The sequence below is a fragment of the Dendropsophus ebraccatus genome, chromosome 2 (assembly GCF_027789765.1).
Source record: "Dendropsophus ebraccatus isolate aDenEbr1 chromosome 2, aDenEbr1.pat, whole genome shotgun sequence".
Taxonomy (NCBI): Eukaryota; Metazoa; Chordata; class Amphibia; order Anura; family Hylidae; genus Dendropsophus; species Dendropsophus ebraccatus.
Window position 1 is genome coordinate 157,701,844 of NC_091455.1, and position 23,716 is coordinate 157,725,559.

At 43.3% G+C, this 23,716-nt stretch overlaps 1 protein-coding gene across 1 annotated transcript in view; it reads left to right on the plus strand.

The window, feature by feature from the left end:
* Positions 1-23,716, plus strand: part of ANKRD33B (ankyrin repeat domain 33B) — an 89,919-nt gene that overhangs the window by 50,733 nt on the left and 15,470 nt on the right. The window contains exon 2 of the mRNA XM_069960379.1: positions 21,254-21,309. Within this exon, the coding sequence (XP_069816480.1) occupies positions 21,289-21,309 (21 nt within the window). The 5' untranslated portion in view covers positions 21,254-21,288. The remainder of the gene's footprint in view (positions 1-21,253; positions 21,310-23,716) is intronic.

Consider the following 23,716-nt stretch of genomic DNA (forward strand, 5'->3'; position numbering starts at 1 on the left):
GTCCCCCTCCATTCCTCCAAGGATGGGGGGGTTCACATCCAACCACCTTCTTACTGTTACCACAGTTGCACAATTCAGAATTTTATTTAACAGGAAATTAGCTTCTCCATCTTCTATTAACCCACCCAACAGAAGTTCCACTCCAGAATGATCTCTAAGGTCCATCCCCATCTCTTGCCTCACGTACTTCTCCCCAAAAAACACATATTTCCACACATTTCCATATGAGGTGAACCTGATCTACTCCTATTTTTTGGCATTTTCGTCACGCAATGTTCTCTCCTTTCTTCCAACGCATCATCTTCTTTGGCGTATAGTATAGCCAATAAAATACCTTCAAATGGATTAACCTGTGGGAGGGACTACTAGAGACATGACTGAGGTTCCCCACTACTACCTCCCATGTCGTGTCATCTATACTCCCCAGAGCTCTTTCCCATTGCTTTCTAATCCTTGCTAACTGTGGTGTGTCCATTTGCCCTAGCAGTGTTATAAGCCTTTTTAAGAATTTTTTCTGGGTAACCTTTATTTACAAATCTATTTTGTCGGCAGAAAAAGACCACTTGGTCCATCTAGTCTGCCCTTTTAGTATTTCCAATCTTATTATCTTGTGATAGATATATGTTTATTCCAGGCAGGTTTACATTCTGTTATTGTAGATTTACCAACCACCTCTGCTGGAAGTTTGTTCCAATCATCTACTATTCTTTCAGTAAAGTAATATTTTTGCACGTTGCTTCTGATCTTTCCCCAAACTAAGCTCTCAATGTGTCCTCCCATTCTTAAGTTATTTTTTTTTCTAAAAACACTGATATCAAGCCTATTGCACACCTTTGTGTCATCAGCAAATAGACAAACCTTACCTACCAAACCTTCTACTATGTCAATTACAAACATATTAAAAAGAATAGGGCCCAGAACAGACCCTTGTGGCACACCACTTGTAACCAGTCTCTGCTCAGAAGATACATGAATAACAACAACCCTCTGATATCTATCCTTCAAGTGTCACTGTCGGTAAAAAAATTTTTTTGCAGAAATCAATAGTACAGGCGATTTTAAGAAACTTTGTAATGGGTTTATTAGCCAAAAAATAATTTTTTGGCATGAAAAAGCAGTTTGAAGCTCTCCCCCCTGTCTTCATCATTGTGTATGTAGAGGGGAGAGATGAGGCACCTAAAAAGGACAACAAAGAGTTAATTTACAGCTACATGACCAGGCTCTCTCCTCTGATGTCACCACGGACCTATCTGACCTCTGATTAGCACTCTGAATAGCTCCCCCACTGTGTAATCCTTTGTTCTCTGCTCTCTGCTGCCAACTAATCTCGCTCCTCCCCCCTCCCCTCTCCATAGCACAGGCAGGATCCGACTGATAAAAAACAGTCGAGATTTCCTGATTCTGAGCAGTGGATGACAGAAAGAAGAGGAGGTGGGGACCTGAGAAAAGGCTTTTAGATGCAGATAATGGCATATTTGCCTAATAAACCCAATTACAAAGTTTCTTAAAATCACCTGTACTATTGATTTCTGCAAATAAAAAATAAAAAATTAACGACAGTGACACTTTCAGCCAACACCAAATTCACTGAACTATCAAGGGATTAGGTCCAATTTTATCTAAACTCTTTATGGGGAACTTTATCAAATGCTTTGCTGAAGTTTTGAAGAATTTGTCAATTAAAATTAGGACCCAGGAAGGGTAACTTGGATAACCTTTTACTGTGAGAAGAGGCAAGGTGAATCCACAGATTATCAAGCGTGAGCCCACAATGCCTTAAAAGAGGGTAATCATTAATTAGGATATAACATCAATATTGGGTACTGCTTTGGACAAGTTATTTTAATAACGTTCAGTATGCCCTTCTAGTGGACATCAGACGTTTCAATCATGTCTTTCTTCATTGTCCCTTTTTTGAGTTTGTACTTAGAGTATTTTTAGTCTAGCATTGTAGCTGCAGCCTATGTGTAAGAGACCAAGTCCTGAGACGAGTGCAGAGACTAAGTTCTGTGACATGCACAGATTGAGTGGCTGTAGGCATGGAGTCTCTGGCACTCAGCAAGTATGCTGTGTAAACGTGAACCAGAGACTAAGGGGCACATTTATGAACGTCGCACCACTGGTGTATGCAATGGAGAAGGTGCAGATGTGTCCCTTCTCCCAGGAGTACGCCAGTTATATCCTCTGCTTGCCCGATTGGCAGGCAGAGGGGGTGGCAAGGTGGGGAAGAGGCGTGGCCTCCTCCCATGCCTTAATAACCATGATTTACATCCCAGAAATGTACACCTGCTCAGGAGGGCAGGCACGGGTCAGGTCAATCTCACTAACAGGCGTGCGCCTCCTAGTGGATCTGGAAGGGCAGTTGGGGGCATAAATGTCCTCGTAAGTATTCAGACATGCGTGGATGGGGCAAGTATGCTGACATTCACAGTTGGATCCGGAAGTGCAGGTGAACGCATCGGCAGGAGGCTCTGATGCTCATATATCAGTCGACGGCTATGACCCAGCAGTAATTCTTGGGCATAGGATGAGAGATAGAGCTCTTTGGAGAGGTACAGATTGATGTTTGGATGTAGGTGTAGTCCCGGCATCATATACAATCATGTCTTTTGTTTACCAACACGTCAGTTAAAACCATTACCCTATGAAAAGTATATATAGGTTGGTATTTATCTGCCATCTTAAGTGGGACTGAACGATTGGTGGTTATGCCGTTACACGATGAAGATATCAACCTATTCAATTAGGGACCCTATATGACCCCAACCAGGGCATATGAAAAGGAGCATTTACAGGGCTGCGATGTCAAAAGCCCACCTCCTAAAGACGCTCCAATGGGAGTGAAACTAGTTAAGGGGCTATGTGGGTTATGTTTTTAAGTGTACCTGTCGTTATACCTTTCAAACTCTAAGTCAACAGTAGATGTGATTATAAGCAAGTTTGCAATTTACATTCATTTTTTGTTGTTGTTGTTATCATGCTGTAAAACAAAGCTGAACTCCAGAAATCCAGGTCCAGTCTCCTGAAGGCAGTTTCTGACTTGTGCTGGTTGAAAAAAATAGACTTAACACAGGAATTCCAGCCAGTACAGAGAGTCACAGCTCAATCTGACCATCAATTACATGACTGCCTTCTCTGTAAGCGCTCAGATGGCCTGAGAAACATAGAACTGTTTGAGAAAAAAAAGAGGCAGAAACCAGAAAGGGCCGTGTTCTCCTGGATAACTAAAAATAATTCATAAATATAAATTGCAAACTTGCTTTATATCACATCTACTGTTGATTTGGATTTTTAAAGTTATAATGACAGTGACACTTTAAATATCACTTTAACAGCACTAAACAGACAGTACGTTTGAAGATAGTCAGTAGGCTGAAGTTATGTTTGGATTGGATGAATATGCCAACTTGGCGATGTATAACCATATGTACTAGTAGTGATGAGTGTACTTATAATGATGAAAAGGAGTATTAAAAGGTTTGTTTTAACTAGTGGGACCAACTTAGGGTGTCTTTTTGGGCTATTGGTGCTTTAGAGGTATTTTTTAGTATTGAGCCACCAAGTGGGATTTCATTTTTGGCACGCTTGTGTAGTTGTTCTTTCCAGTGACACACGAATTGAAGTCCAGCTTCCTGATAGGATACTGAGATGGTCTCTTTTCTATCTAGATAAGGTATCCTTTGAGGATTTTCAGCCTTTTCAGACCTTCTAAACTCCCCAGTTCAACACATGTTTGAAATGAGGCTCTGCCTACGTCCAGGCTTTAACCTCAATCTTCCTTAAAGGGGTACTCCACTAAAAACATTTACCCACATTTCTATTCCTTTCCCCAACATATACATTACTCACATAGGGATGTTTAATCTGTTATGCTGTTTTCAGCCACTTTTCTGCCCTCAGCTGCTGCCTAGGAAGTTCTGTAGTTTTTTCTATTACTGTTACATATATATAGTTACTTACTTAATACGGTTGAAAAAAGACACATGTCCATCAAGTTCAACCAAAGAGGGGATGGATACAGGGAAGGGGGAGGGGTGATAGGTTCTATACATATGCATTTATATTATTTTGGTCTAAGAACTTGTTTAGGCCTGTTTTGAAGCCCTCTACTGTTTTTGCTGTGACCAGATCCTGTGGTAGACTGTTCCACAGATTCACAGTTCTCATGGTAAAGAAGGCTTGTCGCCTCTGGAGATTGAACCTTTTTTTCTTGAGGCGGAGGCAGTGCCCTCTTGTCTTTTGAGGGGGTTTTACATGGAACATCTTTTCCCCATATTTCTTGTAGGGGCCATTTATATATTTAAATAAATGAATCATATCTCCCCTTAAACGTCTCTTCTCCAGACTAAACAAATGGGGGGCGACATAATACCATTAGGCACTGATAACTGAATATGCATGAGAAATAAATGAAATAACAGACCTGAATACTGAGAGGGGTGACACAATATACACAGTTTGCAGTGGGACTATGTTTCCAGAACAGAACTGACTATAATAAAGGTGCAGACATAAAGCCACAGAAAAATACTCTGTTCTGGGACACTGCAGCTCATAATACAGTCCAGCTATACTGGAACAGGAACACATCATAAAGATTAGATAATATCTGAAGACCCATCAGACCCATCCCTGACAGAAAATAATAAAACAACTACTCACCTAGTTAGGTGCAGTCACTCAGATTCCAGCCGGCCGGCCGTCTTCTTAGCTGCTAATGAGGTCACAGGTCTGGGACATGGCAGGAGAGGGAGAGACAGTGTCACACACAGCTCAGCTCCCTGCCCCCGCAGCTCACAGCTCCAGCCCCGCGGTATCTGCTTTCATCTTCTCTCTGGCTGCCCCTGACCTGTGACGTCACCAGCAGCAGCAGCACACAGGAGATAAGAGGCGAGAGGAGACAGACTGCAGGTACCGCGGGGCTGGAGCAGAGAGCTTCCGGGGCAGCAGCTGAGCTGTGTGTGAGGCTCACTGCTCCAGAAGCTCCCTGTATGGTACATACAGCGTCCCTGAAGCCACCTGACACTGTCAGCAGCCGCAGGAGCCGCTGACACTGTCAGATGGCTTCAGTGAGGCCATGATGGGGGTGGCGCGACACAGGGGGGCTGTTCCGGACGGCGGGACATCACCCCAATATCGGGACTGTCCCGCCGAAACCGGGACGGTTGGGAGGTATGTATATCTGTCTATTACTGACTGTTATTTGCACAACTTTGTTACCTGGGGAAGCAGAGAGCTTGTATGTGTAATTCAAAGCATACGTTTATATGTTATTCCTGCACAGACTTTCATGTCATTTTATAACAACATGTGTGTTGTAATGAGATGTGAGTGGAAGAGGTTTATAGAGGAATATATACAGAGATAGCAGGAAATGGAGAGACAGAGAAGGAGGGAGGGTGAAGTGTCCGACAAGAGAGAAAGAGAGTGAGGTGTTAGTACACACTTTACATCACCCTGTTTTCCTAGGTGCAGACACATTTTCAAATCATCCTAATTCCTGTGGCTGTAGTTCTGACTATTTTTAAGTTTGTTTTATCAGCACCTAGGAAAGTTGGGTGGTTGTTATGAAGAAGTGCCTTTTCTCACCCTCTCTGTATATTTGCATCCCTTTCTCTGTCTATTCTCTACCTATCCCCTTCACCTCACTCTCTGTCTCTCACTTCACCTTATGCCTTCTCTGTCTCTCAATTTCCTGCTTTCTCTGTATATCTCGCTCTCTTTCTGTCTCCATGTTGTTAGATCACAATTATCACAAAAGATGTGCTTTTGATTTTACTCTGATAGCTTTCCCATTGATGGATGGAGCTTTCCGTAATACAGTCTCTTTGGAACTCTTTGGAATACAACAGGTAGTCTGTTCACAGTTGCAATAATCTTAGTAGAAGAACAAATACTTTCTCACTTTTAAAGAATAGACACAGAAACCTTGGAGAATCACAGCTAGGACACTGGTAGATAAGAGAATTCCTACATCCACAGGAATTAACATACACCTAAACTATCTTGTGGGCACCACTGGACACAGAATCAGGAAAGGAGGCCCTCCTAGTGGGAAAGCTAGCCATTGGTACAACCCTTTAGGAAACCTAGCAGTTGCAGTAGAGCCTGTCAATAATACGCTTCTTATCTAGCTACTGACTTGAGTCCTGGAGTGATCATCAGTAGGAGAAGTGCTAGGAAGTGGAAAATCGCCACTGCCGGAGGATTGGAGACTTGTCGGCAAACTAGAGGTTCATACAGGTCGGGAGAATCAAATCAATAAGTAGCTTTTATTGTTGAACAGCTTAAAAGGCTAAAAGCTTCAAAGGCAACGTGTTTCAAGGTGTTTAGAGTTCTTTCTCAGGCCAAAAAAAGACGTACAGACCACTCCAGGATAGTTGCATTTAAACAAAATATAAGACAGCGCTCCATAGCGTAACTCAGACAGGGCTGAAGTGGTGAAAGTAAGCACATAGAACTCTCACCTGAGTAGGTTGTGCTGATGTAAGGCACAACTCTTACTGATAGCATGTGAATGAACCGCAGCCACTCCCGACTAATCCCCACAGGATTAGTCGGGATTAAGACACTTGATAAAGAGACCGGACCGATCTCGAAACGCATTGTGTTGCTGGCATTATTCTTTTAATAAATTTTATGATATTTTATATCTCTATTACTTCTTGGACTTGCGCCTGTTTTACCCGCCCTGGAGTGGAGGAGGATACTGAGTTGCATTTAAAGTCCTGGAGAGCGCGCCAAGCTGAAGTGCACACCTCCCAATGGACAACAGTAGTAAAACATAAAGACAATTCATGAAAACCTAATTTTTATTGCACAACAAAGGTTCATAGTATTGTAATGTTGCTAAGGTTACTGAGACATAAATAAAAGAATGTGTTTGGTAAATGTTCATTGTGTGTAAATGGTACGGAACCAGATTTTTACAAATGGAATATGTGAATGGCATTGGGTCGGATGTTTACAAGTGCAAGTACTCTAAATAGTCACATGTAATAAATACAATGTAAACCATAACATGTAATATACGCTACTGCATAGGGGATGAAGGATATGTCTGGAAGGGAATCTTAAGATATATTCACAATATGTGTATAGTAAGTAGAATAAAACTAATTGTGACAGCCAGCAGACTGTTTTAGAGATGTAACTTCACAGTCAGTGGTGAGTATCTAATTAAATTGCAGTTTGCTAACTAGATTTGCATTTCCAGGGAAATACATAGTGCTTGAAAAGAGCGCACCTTTACCAGTGACTTCCCTTTAAGAGAAACTTTAACCCTTGATACCCTCCCTTTAAGAGTGACTTTGATACTGTCCCTTAAGGAGTGACTTTGGTACCAACCCTTTAAGAGTGACCTATATACTGTCCCTTTAGGACCAGCCTAGGTACCTTTAAAAGCGACTTAGGTATCACCCTTTGAAGAACAACTTTAATGCTGTCCCTTTAAGAGTGACTTTAGTACTGTTCCTTTAAGAGTGACTTATGTACCATCCCTATAAGAGTGACTTATGTACCATCCCTTTAAAAGTGACTTTGGTAATGTCCTTTTAAGAGCTACTTTGGTACTGTGCTTATAAGAGCGACTTTTGCATCAACCCTGACACATTACTGGCTCAGCTCTGCTGTGTCATGCGGGTATCGCCTCTCAACTTCACTGGCTCAGCTCTGCTGTGTCATGCTGGTACTGGCACAGTACTGGCTCAACTCTGCAGTGTCATGCAGGTATCAGCCCTGCCACATCACTGGCTAAGCTCTGCTGTGTCGTGCAGGTATCGCTTGTGCCACGTCACTGGCTCAGCTCTGCTGTGTCATGCGGGTATCAGCCCTGCCACATCACCGGTTCACCTCTGCTGTGTCATGCGGGTATCGGCCATGCTACAACACTGGCTCTGCTCTGTTACAACATTGACTGAGCTTTTCTGTGTCATGTGGGTATCAGCTCTGCTACATCAGTGACTGACCTCTGCTACTTTACTGACTGACCTCTGCAACTTCACTGATTCATGCCTTATAATGGTAAAGATCATTGCTTGGTTACCATGACAATCTTTCTCATGTCAACTACCTTTCATCTTCTACATCTTCTATTGGCCAATAGTGGACATGTGACTGTGTGGATGTTGTGAGGCATTGACTGACAAGACCTTAGACCTTAGACCTTGGCCTATTGCCAAGGGGGTGCCTCCCAGTGGGGAGATCACCAAACCACCCTGATACGTAGCCCCTTAAGTCCCACTCGGTTGCGAGTATTGGGACATAAATAGGGAGATACCAGGGTGGCCCCTTTTATTTTAACTATTTGCATATGTGCTGTGATTGGCTGTTAGCGTTTACACTGTGGCCAATATTTCCTATGGAAAATTAGGGGTCTTTAACCCCTAGATGACCTAGAGCATACAGGTATGCCCTTGAAGTCTGTCCCCAGATGACCAAGGGCGTACCTCCAGAGCGCGCTTCATAGGAGGTGGGAGCCAGCTGCAGTGAGCAGCCCGGCCCTCACCGTTAATGACAGGCTGCAGCGTGTCATTAACCCCTTAAACGCCGCGGCGACCGCGTGGTTTAAGTGTAGGTGACAGCGGAAGTCCCCTGTCACTTAATGATCGGGACTCCGCACTGTCCGATCGGCGATCTACTCACTGAGCCTGCACAGGCAGGCTCAATGAGCAGATCGCTTATCACACTGATCAATGCTATGCCTATGGCATAGCAATGATTAGTGTATTAAATCAAACAAATGTATGTAAAAGTCCCCCAAAGGGACTTCAAATGTTTAAAAAAAAAAGTAAAAAACATTATTACACTACCCCAAAGCCCCTTCCCCAATAAAAGTTCAAATCACCCCCCTTTCCCATTACATAAATAAAATATATAAAAATAAATAAATAAACAAACATATAATATACCATAGCGTGCGTAATTGTCCAATCTATTAAAATATAACAAGCGTCATCACTAACGGCGAACGGCGTACACGAAAAGAGCGAAAAAAGTGCCAGGATTACCGATTTTTTTGTTACATTATGTATAAAAAAAAAAAAAAGTTAATAAAAAGTGATCAAAACGTCCGATCTTCATAAATATGGTATTAATAAAAATTAGAGATCATGGCGGAAAAAATGACACCACATACAGCCCCGTAGGTGAAAAAGTAAAACTGTTATAAGAGTCACAACGGGCCCATTTTATTAATAAGAGCAAAAAAAAAGGATTTCATTAAAAAATCATTTTAACATTAGAAAATCTGTGTAAACCTGCATGTGGTTGTGTTCGGACTGACCTATAGAATAATGGTATCATGTCGCTTTTACCATATAGTGCATTTCGTAGACACAGGAAACCTCCAAACGTTACCATATTGCATTCTTTTTTACGATTTCACCAATTTATATCTTCATAAATAATAATTTTGGGGTTCCATCATACATGTTATGGTAGAATGAAAGTACAACTAGTCCTGTAAAAAACAAGCCCCCACATGGCCCTGTCGATAGAAAACTAAAAGTGCTAGAGCTCTTAGAAGTGGAGGAGGAAAAAACTAAAACAGAAAAATGAAAATATGCGTAGTCCACTGGGTCATTTTGGGCCTGGTCCTCAAAGGGTTAAACGTAAGCTTCTTAAAAACAACAAATCCGTCCGAAACCAAATATATATAGTACACCCGTCACCGAAGAGGGCTTCAAAATGCACCTTGAACAGAGTCTGTGCACAAAGCGGTTCGGGCTGTATTAAGAAGGATAGCTGGGACAAGAAGAATACGGATTACAATAAAGTGCTTTTTCAAGCACTATAATTAAGTAACACTTTTATGACAGACGAATATTTTACAATACTATGAACCTTCATGAACCTGAAGCTTTTGTCTTTTTAAGATTTTAACCCCTTAAGGACAGAGCCTGAAATGGCCTTAAGGACAGAGACAAATTTTATGAATGACCTGTGTCATTTTATTCATTAATAACTTCGGGATGCTTTTACCTATCCGGACGATTCTGAGATTGTTTTCTCGTGACATATCGTACTTTACATTTCTGGTAAAATGGAGTCGATACTCATAACAAATTTTTATGAAAAACACCAAAATAACATGAAAAATTGTGAAAAAATGCATTTTTCCAACTTTGAAACCTTTTCTGCTTAAACAGAAAATGATTATGCCACAAAGATTATATATTAAATAGCATTAGCAACATGTCTACTTTATGTTGGCAGCTTTTATTAAACTATGTTTAATTTTTTTTAGACAATAGAAAGCTTAAAACATTAGCAGCAATTTTTTCAAATTTTCAGTAAAATTTCAAAATCAGATATTTTTAGGGACCTGTTCAGGTTTAGGCTATGTTCACACTAAGTATATTTCCGGCCGTAGTTTTTACGCGGCTGGAAATGTGCGGCTGAAACTACAGCCGTGGGAAAAAATAGACATGCGGCTGAAAACATACGGTCATTTACTTGGAAATCTGGTTTAACTAAAAATAACAAATAAAATCTTTAGAAAGTGATGCAAACAACTCTGTAATGCATCTGGGAAAGCAGGGAAACAGTTTACATGAATTGCTATTACCGGGGTTAGCGATCCTCTGCAGTAATGCCTCTCATGGTTAATATATTTAATTAATAAAACACATTTTCGTTGTAATAAAGTCCCTTTCGTTGTTCAATAATTAAATGTAAACGAATCCATCATTTTGCAATTAAATATACTGTTAAAATAAATAGATATATAAATAAATGTATATTTATATATATATTTATTTTTTAACAGTATATTTAATTGCAAAATGATGGATTCGTTTAAATTTAATTATTGAACAACGAAAGGGACTTTATTACAACGAAAATGTGTTTTATTAATTAAATATTAATTAGTACAGGAAGCTCCATTAAGCCGTTAATTCATATTGCCGGTAAATAGAGCATTCTTTACTAATCAACACTTTACTTTAATTAAAACATCAAATGTTTCTTCTAATTATGTTATCACAATAGCATTATTAAAAGAAACATTTTGAATTATATGTGCGCTCAGCTGATTGGCTGATCGGCTGAGCGCACATATAAAGAGCCGGTCCGCAGTACAGTGACTTCATTGTGCTGCGGACCAGCGAAGAGGACACATCGGGGTGAGTATAAAGCTCTCCCCCACCCCCTCCCCAGCACTGCACCCATCCCAGTAAGGAAGGGGGTCACTTAACCCCTTCCTTGCTGGGATGGGTGCAGTCTGACATCAGTCTGGCCCCCAAGGGGTTAAGGGGGATGCAATGCATCCTCCCTTAACCCCTTGAAGGCCAGACTGTAAGCAGCGATCTGTAAAGATGCTTCATACTGTAAGGAGCACAACATCGCTCACAATGATGGGTGTTGTGCTCCTGTTTGTGTGTTTTTTGTGTGTTTCTCCCTTTTTGTTTTACAGATATCGGTATCCTGGGGATTACGTTGGATTCCATGGACTACGTCGATGACCAGCGGTTGTTTGGTGTTTTTTTTAATAAAATGGTCAATGAGGGGTGTGGGGGTGTTTTTATTTGAATAAAAAAAATGTTTTCACTTGTGTCTTGTCTTTATTTCTTTACTTTATAGACTTAGTAGTGGAAGCCGTTTAATAGACGGAATCCATTACTAAGTCGGGGCCTAGTGTTAGCCGGTATAAAATGGCTAACCCTAACCCCCCATTATTACCCCAGTACCCAATGACACCAGGGGTACTGGGAATAGCCGGGTGCCAGTGGTTCCGGAGTGTCAAAATTGGCGCTCCTGGACTGGGGCGGCAGCAGGCTGGTAAGATTTAGGCTGGGGAGGGCCTAAACCAATGGCTCTTCCCACCCTGGTGTTACCAGGCTGCTGTTGCTTGGTTTTTAACCCGGCTGGTTATAAAAATAGGCGGGACCCTATGCATTTAAAAAAAAAAAATTATAATAATAATTAAAAAAAAACGCATAGGGTCTCCCCCTAACACTTAGTAATGGATTCCATCTATTAGACGGCTTCCACTACTAAGTCTATAAAGTAAAAAAATAAAGACAAGACACAAGTGAAAATTTTTTTTTATTCAAATAAAAACACCCCCATACCCCTCGTTGACCATTTTATAAAAAAAAAAAAAAAAAAAAACACCAAACAACCGCTGGGCATCGACGTAGTCCACCGAATCAGACGTAATCCACAGGATACTGATATCTGAAAAACAAAAAGGGAGAAACACACAAAAAAACACAAACAGGAGCACAACACCCATCATTGTGAGCGGCGTTGTGCACCTTACAGTATGCAGCATCTTTACAGATCGCTGCTTACAGTCTGGCCCCCAAGGGGTTAAGGGAGGATGTATGGCATCCCTCTTAACCCCTTGGGGGCCAGACTGATGTCAGACTGCACCCATCCCAGCAAGGAAGGGGTTAAGTGACCCCCCTTCCTTACTGGGATGGGTGCAGTGCTGGGGAGGGGGTGGGGAGAGCTTTATACTCACCCCGATGTGTCCTCTTCGCTGGTCCGCAGCACAATGAAGTCACTGTACTGCGGACCGGCTCTTTATATGTGCGCTCAGCCGATCAGCCAATCAGCTGAGCGCACATATAATTCAAAATGTTTCTTCTAATAATGCTATTGTGATAACATAATTAGAAGAAACATTTGATGTTTTAATTAAAGTAAAGTGTTGATTAGTACAGAATGCTCTATTTACCGGGAATATGAATTAACGGCTTAATGGAGCTTCCTTTACTAATTAATATTTAATTAATAAAACACATTTTTGTTGTAATAAAATCTGTTTCGTTGTTCAATAATTTAATTCTAACGAATCCATCATTGTGCAATTAAATATACTGTCAAAAAATAAATATATATATATATAAATATGCATTTATTTATATATATATTTATTTTAAGGCTGGGTTCACACTTTCAGTCAGTATGTGTATATTTCAGTCAGTATATTTCAGTCAGTATTGGAACCAAAACCAGGAGTGGATTAAAAACACAGAAAGGATCTGTTCACACAATGTTGAAATTAAGTGGATGGCCGCCATTTAATGGCAAATATTTGCTGCTATTTTAGAACAACGGCTGTTATATTGAAATAATGGCAGTTATTTACTGTTATATGGCGGCCATCCACTCAATTTCACCATTGTGTGAATAGATCCTTTCTGTGTTTTTAATCCACTCCTGGTTTTGGTTGCAATACTGACTGAAATATACTGACTGAAATATACGTAGTGTAAACCCAGCCGAACAGTATATTTAATTGCACAATGATGGATTCGTTAGAATTTAAGTATTGAACAACAAAAGTGACTTTATTACAAAGAAAATGTGTTCTATTAATTTAATATATTAAATTTATATATATATTTAATATATTAGAGGCATCGGCATTCAGCATTATTGCCGGCTATTTTTGAAGTACTCCGTACGGACCGCCTGTCAATCCACGGCCGTGAATTTGCACAGTTCCAGCCGCAAACAATGGTCTTGTTCATTTTTTACGGGTTCGTTTACGATCTGGCCGTAGGCTCATACATAGTGTGCACTGTGCAGCCGTATATCGTATACTTTCCAGCGTACGCATGAATCGGAAAAATACGGCCGATGATTTACAGCCCGCAGTACAGCCGCACAGATACATAGTTTGAACATAGCCTAAAAGTGTATTTGAGGGGACTGTATGTTAGAAAGCCCCACAAAGCACCCCATTTCAGAAACTGCACCCCCCAATCTCTGCAAAAGCACATCCAGAAAGTTTTTTAACCCTTTAGGGGAGTCACAGAAATAAAAGCTAAGTGTGTAAGAAATTTGAAAATTTTAATTTTCTGTGCAGAGATTTTATTGTAATCCAATATTTTTCATAATTATAAACCTATTACCAGAGAAATGCACCCCAATAATTATTGCCCCGTTTCTGCAGTTTATAGAAATACCCCATATGTGGCCCTATTGCGCTATTTGATGCAACCACAAGCCTCAGATATAAGGGAGCGCCTAGTGAATTTCAATGCCTCCGTTATATTTGGTCATTTTTGACCGTACCACTTAAGGTTGGCAGAAGCTCTGGGGTGCCAAAACCTAAAAAACACCCCTAAAGGGACACCATTTAGAAAACTACACTCCTAAAGGAATGTAACAAGGCGAGCAGTGAGCATCTGGACCCCACAGGTGCTTCACGGATTTTCAGAACAATGTGGTGTAAAAAAGGAAAAATTCTATTTTTTACACTAAAATGTTGTTCTAGCCTTCATTTTTCATTTTTACAAGGGGATAAAAGAAAAAACAAAAAACACCAAACGTGTAGCGCAGTTTCTCCCGAGTATAGAAATACCCCACATGAGGACATAAAGTGCCAAGCGGGCGCAGGACGAGCCTCCAAAGGGAAGGAACGCCAATTGGCCTTTGGAAACTGAATTTCACTGGAATGGATTTCTAGGGTCATGTCGCATTTACAGAGCCCTTGTGCTGCCAAAACACTGGAAACCCCCCACAAGTGACCCCATTCTGGAAACTACACCCCTCAAGGAATCTATCAAGGGGTGCAGTGAGCATATGGACCCCACTGGTGACAGGCACAAATGTGGAACAATGTGACGTGAAAGGGAAAAGTTTCATTTTTTCACTTTCACGGCACAAATGTGGCCATCATCAAGGGGTCCATATGCTCACTGCACCCCTTGTTAGATTCCTTGAGGAATGTAGTTTCCAGAATGGGGTCACTTGTGGGGGGTTTCCAGTGTTTTGGCAGCACGAGGGCTCTGTAAATGCGACATGGCGTTCATCATCCAAATGGTGCTCCTTCCCTTCGGAGGCGCTTTATGTCCACATGTGGGGTATTTACGGACTCAGGGGGAATTGCTCTACACATTTTGTGTGTTTTTTTCTTTTTTAACCTCTTGTGAAAATTAAAAATTTAAGACTAAACCAACATTATAGTGTAAAAAATGTAATATTTAATTTTCACGCCACATTGTTCCACATTTGTGCCCGTCACCAGTGGGGTCCATATGCTCACTACACCCCTTGTTACATTCCCTGAGGGGTGTAGTTTCCATAATGGGGTCACTTGTGGGGAAGTTCAACTGTCTTGGCAACACAGGGGCCTTTTAAATGCAACAAGGCCCTCGAAATCCATTCCAGCCAAATCCAGCCTCCAAAAACCAAATGGCGCTCCTTCCCTTTGAAGGCTTACCCTGCACCCACTTGGCGCTTTATGTCCACATGTTGGGTATTTTCGTACTCAGGGGAAATTGCTCTACACATTTTGTGTTTTTTTTAATCTTTTAACCCCTTGTGAAAATGAAAAAATCAAGACAAAATCAATGATTTAGTGTAAAAATTAAAAAATTTTTACACTAAATGTTGGTCTAGCCTTGATTTTTTCCATTTCCACAAGGGGTTAAAAAAGACAATGAACACAAAACGTGTAGGGTAATTTCCCCCAAGTACGAAAATACCCCACATGTAGACATAATGTGCCATATGGGCACAGGGCAAGCAACCAAAGGGACAGAGCGCCATTTAGAGGCTGGAATGGAGGATGGAGGCCATGTCGCAATTACAAAGCTCCTGTGCTGCCAGGACAGTAGAAACCCCCCACAAGTGACCCCATTCTGGAAACTACACCCCATAAGGAATCCAACAAGGGGTACAGTGAGCATATGGACCCCACTGGTGACGGGTACATATGTGGAACATATGCCGTGAAAATTAAAAATACAATTTATTCATTTTCACGCCACAGATGTGCCCGTCACCAGGGGGCCATATCCCCACTGCCCCCCTTGTTAGATTCCTTATGGGGTGTAGTTTCCAGAATGGGGTCACTTGTGGGGGGTTTCTACTGTCCTGGCCGCACAGAGGCTTTGTAATTGCATCATGGCCTCCTCTAATGGGAATGGCGGCCATACATATTTAGCTGGGGAAAAGGGACCATTCTAATTTATTTGGGGGTATTAGGCCAATTATTAGTTTATAAGGTTGAAAATGACAGGTGTCCATCAAATTTAACCTGTGTTGATCCAGAGGAAGGTAAAAAACCCTCGTAAGGCAGATGACAGTAGCCTCATCACAGGGAAAAAATTCCTTCCCGACTCCATAATGGCAATCAGAATAATCCCCGGATCAACGTGACCCCTGAAATAGGAATAAGGGACAGAATTTAGAAAATGTAGAACTCCAATGACGTGTGGTGCGCCTTGAAGCGATCCAGTATGCAGAGGCCGGGGTGATCAGGACAGGTGTCACACTGGAAAATGGTGTCCTTCCTAATCCCCCTGTTACGCCACACTCTGCGCTTCTTCTGGGGTCTCCTGTTTTCCAGTGTAAGGGACGTCACCTGGAAAATGTTGTCCTGGTGCGATACGGGGTCCTTTATATCCAGAAACGCTGGGTCCGCTCCATGGCTGCTAAATATTAGGGCTTTATTACGGCTTCTGATATTTTCGGATTGTGCCGCAAGCGACAGTAGCTCTGGCAGCGAGGGACCGGAAGAGGGGGGGCTGGTATAAAAGTTATCCCCGTACAGGTGGTAACCTTTACCCAGCAGTGGGAAGATCAGTTCCCGAATGATCTCCCCACTAACTCGGAGGATGGGGGGGGGCATCTGGGGGCTGGATTCGTGTGTCCGTTCCTTCATACACTGTAAGGGTACATGCACACTGCGGAATGGCGAAGGATAACCCTTTGTGCATTCCGCAGCTGGCACCCGCTGGCAGACTGATGGAGGCGCGCGTCTCCGCTCGTGTCACACTCCATTCTATGCACGGGCGGATTCTGCCCTCTGTCCAAAGAGTGAACGTGTTCATTCTTTGGACAGACGACGGAATCCGCCTGTGCATAGAATGGAGTCTATGACACGGGTGGAGACACGCGCCTGCATCAGTCCGCCGGCGGACATTCCGCAGTGTGCACGTACCCGGGAGGTCGGTTCAGACGTTGTAACTGTGCGGCTGTATTTTTTATGCGGCTGTAAATGTGCGGGTGAAACTCCGGCCGTGGGAAAAAATAGACATGCGGCTCAAAACATACGGTCATTTACTTGGAAATCTGGTTCAACTAAAAATAAGAAATAAAATGTTAAGAAAGTGATGCAAACACCTCTGGATGCATCTGGGAAAGCAGGGAACACAGTTTACATGAATTGCTATTACCGGGGTTTGCGATCCTCTGCACTATAGCCGATGTCTCTCATGGTTAATATATTGAATTAATAAAACACATTTTCTTTCTAATAAAGTCCCTTTTATTGTTCAATAATTAAATGTAAACGATTCCATCATTTAGCAATTAAATATACTGTTAAAATAAATATATATATAAATAAATGTATATTTATATATATATTAATTTTTTGACAGTATATTTAATTGCACAATGATGGATTCGTTAGAATTAAATTATTGAACAAAGAAACTGTATTTATTTCAACGAAAATGTGTTTTGTTAATTAAATATTAATTAGTACAGGAAGCTCCATAAGCCGTTAATTCATATTCCCAGCAATAGAGCTTTCTGTACTAATCATCACTTTACTTTAATTAAAACATCAAATGTTTCTTCTAATTATGTTATGACAATAGCATTATTAGAAGAAACATTTAGAATTATATGTGCGCTCAGCTGATTGGCTGTTCGGCTGAGCGCACATATAATGAGCCGGTCCGCAGTACAGTGACTTCATTGTGCTGCGGACCAGCGAAGAGACAACATCGGGGTGAGTATAGAGCTCTCCCCACACCCTCCCCAGCACTGCACCCCTCCCAGCAAGGAAGGGGGGTCACTTAACCCCTTCCTTGCTGGGATGGGTGCAGTCTGACATCAGTCTGGCCCCCAGGGGGTTAAGGGGGATGCCATACATCCTCCCTTAACCCCTTGGGGGTCAGACTGTAAGCAGCGATCTGTAAAGATGCTGCATACTGTAAGGAGCACAACACCGCTCACAATGATGGGTGTTGTGCTCCTGTTTGTGTGTTTTTTGTGTGTTTCTCCCTTTTTGTTTTTCAGATATCGGTATCCTGGGGATTACGTCGGATTCCATGGACTACGTCGATGACCAGCGGTTGTTGTTTTAATTTTTTAAATAAAATGGTCAACGAGGGGTGTGGGGGTGTTTTTATTTGAATAAAAAAATTTTTTAACTTGTGTGTTGTCTTTATTTCTTTACTTTATAAACTTAGTAGTGGAAGCCGTCTAATAGACGGAATCCATTACTAAGTTGGGGCCTAGTGTTAGCCGGTATAAAATGGCTAACACTAACCCCCTATTATTACCCCAGTACCCAATGCCACCAGGGGTACTGGGAAGAGCCGGGTGCCAGTGGTCCCGGAGCATCAAAATTGGCGCTCCTGGACCGGGCGGCAGCAGGCTGGTAAGATTTAGGCTGGGGAGGGCCTAAACCAATGGCTCTTCCCACCCTGGTGTTACCAGGCTGCTGTCGTTTGGTTTTTAACCCGGCTGGTTATAAAAATAGGGGGGACCCTATGTGTTTTTTTTTTTTTTAAATAAATAAATAATTAAAAAAAAACGCATAGGGTCCCCCCTATTTTTATAACCAGCCGGGTTAAAAACCAAACGACAGCAGCCTGGTAACACCAGGGTGGGAAGAGCCATTGGTTTAGGCCCTCCCCAGCCTAAATCTTACCAGCCTGCTGCCGCCCGGTCCAGGAGCGCCAATTTTGACGCTCCGGGACCACTGGCACCCGGCTCTTCCCAGTACCCCTGGTGGCATTGGGTACTGGGGTAATAATAGGGGGTTAGTGTTAGCCATTTTATACCGGCTAACACTAGGCCCCAACTTAGTAATGGATTCCGTCTATTAGACGGCTTCCACTACTAAGTCTATAAAGTAAAGAAATAAAGACAACACACAAGTTAAAAAAAATTTTTATTCAAATAAAAACACCCCCACACCCCTCGTTGACCATTTTAATAAAAAAATTAAAACAACAACCGCTGGTCATCGACGTAGTCCATGGAATCCGACGTAATCCCCAGGATACCGATATCTGAAAAACAAAAAGGGAGAAACACACAAAAGAAACACAAACAGGAGCACAACACCTATCATTGTGAGCGGTGTTGTGCTCCTTACAGTATGCAGCATCTTTACAGATCGCTGCTTACAGTCTGACCCCCAAGGGGTTAAGGGAGGATGTATTGCATCCCCCTTAACCCCCTGGGGGCCAGACTGATGTCAGACTGCACCCATCCCAGCAAGGAAGGGGTTAAGTGACCCCCCTTCCTTGCTGGGAGGGGTGCAGTGCTGGGGAGGGGGTGGGGAGAGCTCTATACTCACCCCGATGTGTCCTCTTCGCTGGTCCGCAGCACAATGAAGTCACTGTACTGCGGACCGGCTCATTATATGTGCGCTCAGCCGAACAGCCAATCAGCTGAGCGCACATATAATTCTAAATGTTTCTTCTAATAATGCTATTGTGATAACATAATTAGAAGAAACATTTGATGTTTTCATTAAAGTAAAGTGATGATTAGTACAGAAAGCTCTATTGCTGGGAATATGAATTAACGTCTTATGGAGCTTCTTGTACTAATTAATATTTAATTAACAAAACACATTTTCGGTGAAATAAATACAGTTTCTTTGTTCAATAATTTAATTCTAACGAATCCATCATTGTGCAATTAAATATACTGTCAAAAAATTAATATATATATAAATATACATTTATTTATATATCTATTTATTTTAACAGTATATTTAATTGCAAAATGATGGATTCGTTAGAAATAATTTATTGAACAACGAAAGTGTCTTGATTACAAAGAAAATGTGATTTATTAATTTAATATATTAACTATTAGAGGCATCGGCATTCGGCATCATTGCCGGCTATTTTTGAAGTACTCCGTACGGACCGCCTGTCAATCCTCGGCCGCATCTCCAGCCGCAAACAATGGTCTTGTTCATTTTTTACGGGTCCGTTTACGATAGGGCCGTAGATTCAGACATAGTGTGCACTGTGCAGCCGCATATCCTATACTTCCAAGCATACATACGAACCACCAAAAATACCGCCGCACAATTACAGCTGCAAATACAGCCGCACAGTTACAGCGTCTGAACCTAGCCTAAATCTGTAAGAGTACCCTGAGGTACTCTCACAGAGTTTGGAGAATTTCACGCCATACCGTGATCTCTTATTGGGACGGTACTGGCGGAAAAGACATGTCGGGGGGGCAGCGTACACTATGCTACCCCCAGACACGTCACTGGATGGTGAGGATGAATGGAGGAACGAAGTTTCCCCCTATTCATCCTCACTGGCTGTTTCAGTGTCGGAGGCAATAATAACGTATGCGTCCAACGCCAAAAACACCCTGGGGGCCATTTTATACGGGGACTAGTATATGGGGTATGTAAATGTGTAATGGTGTAGTGTAAAACTTTATTTCATGTAGTGTGGTGTAATGTAGTGGTTTTTACATGTTTTTTTTTTTTTTTTAAAGTAAGAAAAAATATACCTACGCCAAGAAAGGAGCTGATGATAAGTGCCGCACTTATGTGCGGCACTTATCAGCAGACAGTGGCGGTAGGATATAGGGGGGAAAAAAACGCCCCTACGCCAAAAAGGAGGAGTTGCTGATCAGCGGCGCAGTTATGTGCGATGCTGATCAGCACTCAGCGGCGTTAGGGGGCAAAAAAAGGAAAAAAAAATTGGGAAAAAAAAATAAATCTTCACTGATCAGCTGCTAGGGGGCAGTAGGGCGAAGCTGCCGGAGATTGCTGAACCCGAAGACCTGAGTGTTTCCTGAAGATTTCTGACGCTGGACGACAGAACCCATAAGTGACCCGACGAAGACACGAGGACGCCACGGACCGCCGATCGTCGCTCCGGATGCCGGGATCAGGTGAGTATGGTGCACCTACACCACACACCTGTTCTGCACCCCTCAGCTACCTAGCTGAGGGGTGCAGAACCCGGCAACACTGTTTTTTTACAGTATGATCGCTGTGATGGGCCGGCCGGTACTGGGTGAACACACAGCGATCGGGGAAACATCGGGCGTAAGTATACGCCCGTTTGCGTTAAGCCCACCCTGCGGGAGCGTATACTTACGCCCGATGTCGTTAAGGGGTTAAACAATAAAAGAATCTTATTTATTTGATTCTGATGACCTGTTTGAACTAAATATTTATACAAGTGAAAATGTTGTGATATTAGTGAGTGCTTTTTTCATCATACTACTACCCCCGTCCTCCTAATCTGATTAACCCATGGTGCGCCTATTGTTTCCATTTTAGCTCTCTACCTGGAGTGATCATCAGGAACTTTGAAGATGCCACAAAGAGTAGATAGGGTTAGTCCCGTCTCATTACGAGGTGCTCTAGCCAGAAATAGAATAAATAAAATAAAATAAAGAATGGTCCTGCAAATGGGTCCTGGCCTTTATAGTATGTGCTCCCTCTATAATACTCTGGAAGTCTACCCCAACTAGTTCTAACCCCAATATATATACTGCTGCTTTAGGGAGGATCTAAGTAGGCAGGGGAACTAAGCAAACCATCTAGGATAGGTTGGAGACCTCTGAGGAAGCTAACTTAGGGATTGGTTACAGTAGAAATCACCAGACAGTGAAAATGGCATATAATTAATACAGAAATCAGTTAACCCTTAATACAGTTTTTCCTTCAGCTATGCAATAGTAGACAGGTAACACAGTCAGTGGCGGATTAAATGTACCCTGGGCCTCGGGCTGTCCACCCAACCTGCCCCCCCCCCAGTCAATTCGCCCACATTATAATCTGCTACTGTGCCCCCCCCCCACTGTCCCCAATAAACACTGCCTGCTGACCCTCCCTGCTGACCCCAATAAAAAACATAATGTTTGGTCCCTTGCTGCTACCCCCAGTAAGCATTGCCCACCCCACCTCCACTGCCCCCAATAAACATATTGCCACCTCACCTGGTCCCCTAATGTTGCCCCAAGGTCACAGCAGCACAGAGGATGTCAGGAGAGAAGGGTGCTGATCTTATAGGAGAGGTCACAGCAGCACAGAGGATGTCAGGAGAGGAGGGTGCTGATCTTATAGGAGAGGTCCGAGCAGCACAGAGGATGTCAGGAGAAGAGGGTGCTGATCTATAGGGGAGGTCACAGCAGCACAGAGGATGTCAGGAGAGGAGGGTGCTAATCCTATAGGAGATGGTCCCCCTTTATAGATGGCCCCCTTCTTTCCCCCCTTATAGATGGCCCCCTCTTTCCCCCCTTATAGATGGTCCCCCTCTTTCCCCCTTTATAGATGGTCCCCCTCCTTCCCCCTTTATACATGGTCCCCCTCTTTCCCCCTTTATACATGGTCCCCTTCTTTCCCCCACTATAGATCGTCCCCCTCTTTCCCCCTCTATAGATGGTCCCCCTCTTTCCCCCTCTATAGATGGTCCCCCTCTTTCCCCCTTTATAGATGGTCCCCCTCTTTCCCCCTTATAGATGGTCCCCCTCTTCCCCCCCTTATAGATGGTCCCCCTCTTCCCCCCCTTATAGATGGTCCCCCTCTTTCCCCCCTTATAGATGGTCCCCCTCTTTCCCCCTCTATAGATGGTCCCCCTCTTTCCCCCTTTATAGATGGTCCCCCTCTTTCCCCCTTATAGATGGTCCCCCTCTTTCCCCCCTTATAGATGGTCCCCCTCTTTCCCCCTTTATAGATGGTCCCCCTCTTTCCCCCATTATAGATGGTCCCCCTCTTTCCCCCTCCATAGATGGTCCCCCTCTTTCCCCCTTTATAGATGGTCCCCCTCTTTCCCCCTTTATAGATGGTCCCCCTCTTTCCCCCTTATAGATGGTCCCCCTCTTTCCCCCCTTATAGATGGTCCCCCTCTTTCCCCCTTTATAGATGATCCCCCTCTTTCCCCCTCTATAGATGGTCCCCCTCTTTCCCCCTTTATAGATGGTCTCCCTCTTTCCCCCTTTATAGATGGTCCCCCTCTTTCCCCCTTTATAGATGGTTCCCCTCTTTCCCCCTTTATAGATGGCCCACCTCTTTCCCCCTTTATAGATGGTCCCCCCTCTCCCCCCTCCCTTATAGATGGTCCCCCTCTTTCCCCCCTTTATAGATGGTCCCCCTCTTTCCCCCTTTATAGATGGTCCCCCTCTTTCCTCCCTTTATAGATGGTCCCCCTCTCCCCCCTCCCTTTATAGATGGTCCCCCTCTCCCCCCTCCCTTTATAGATGGTCCCCCTCTCCCCCCCTCCCTTATAGATGGTCCCCCTCTCCCCCCTCCCTTTATAGATGGTCCCCCTCTTTCCCCCCTTTATAGATGGTCCCCCTCTTTCCCCTCTTTATAGATGGTCCCCCCAGTCAGTAAATAACACAAAAATAACAAAATACAACTCACCTACCCTGCGTTCCCCCGTTGATCCTCTCTCCTTCTGCAGTCTCCAGCTGATGCGCGGCTGCCGGGGGTGTCCCGTCCTCTCCCCGGCAGCGCGCGCATCACTCAGCTCCGAGTGCCGCCTGGGCCCTGACTTCCGGTACACAGAGCGTCTCTAAAGTGCGCTCCCAGTACCGGAAGTCAGGGCCCCAGGCGGCACTAGGAGCTGTGTGATGCGCGCGCTGCCGGGGAGAGGACGGGACACCCCTGGCAGCCGCGCATCAGCCGGAGACTCTTGTGACCACAAGCGAAACACTGCTTGCGATCACAAGAGTGTATTATAATGCGGGCGGCGTGGCATGGGCCCCCCGGAGCCTCGGGCCCCGGGCGGCCGCTCAA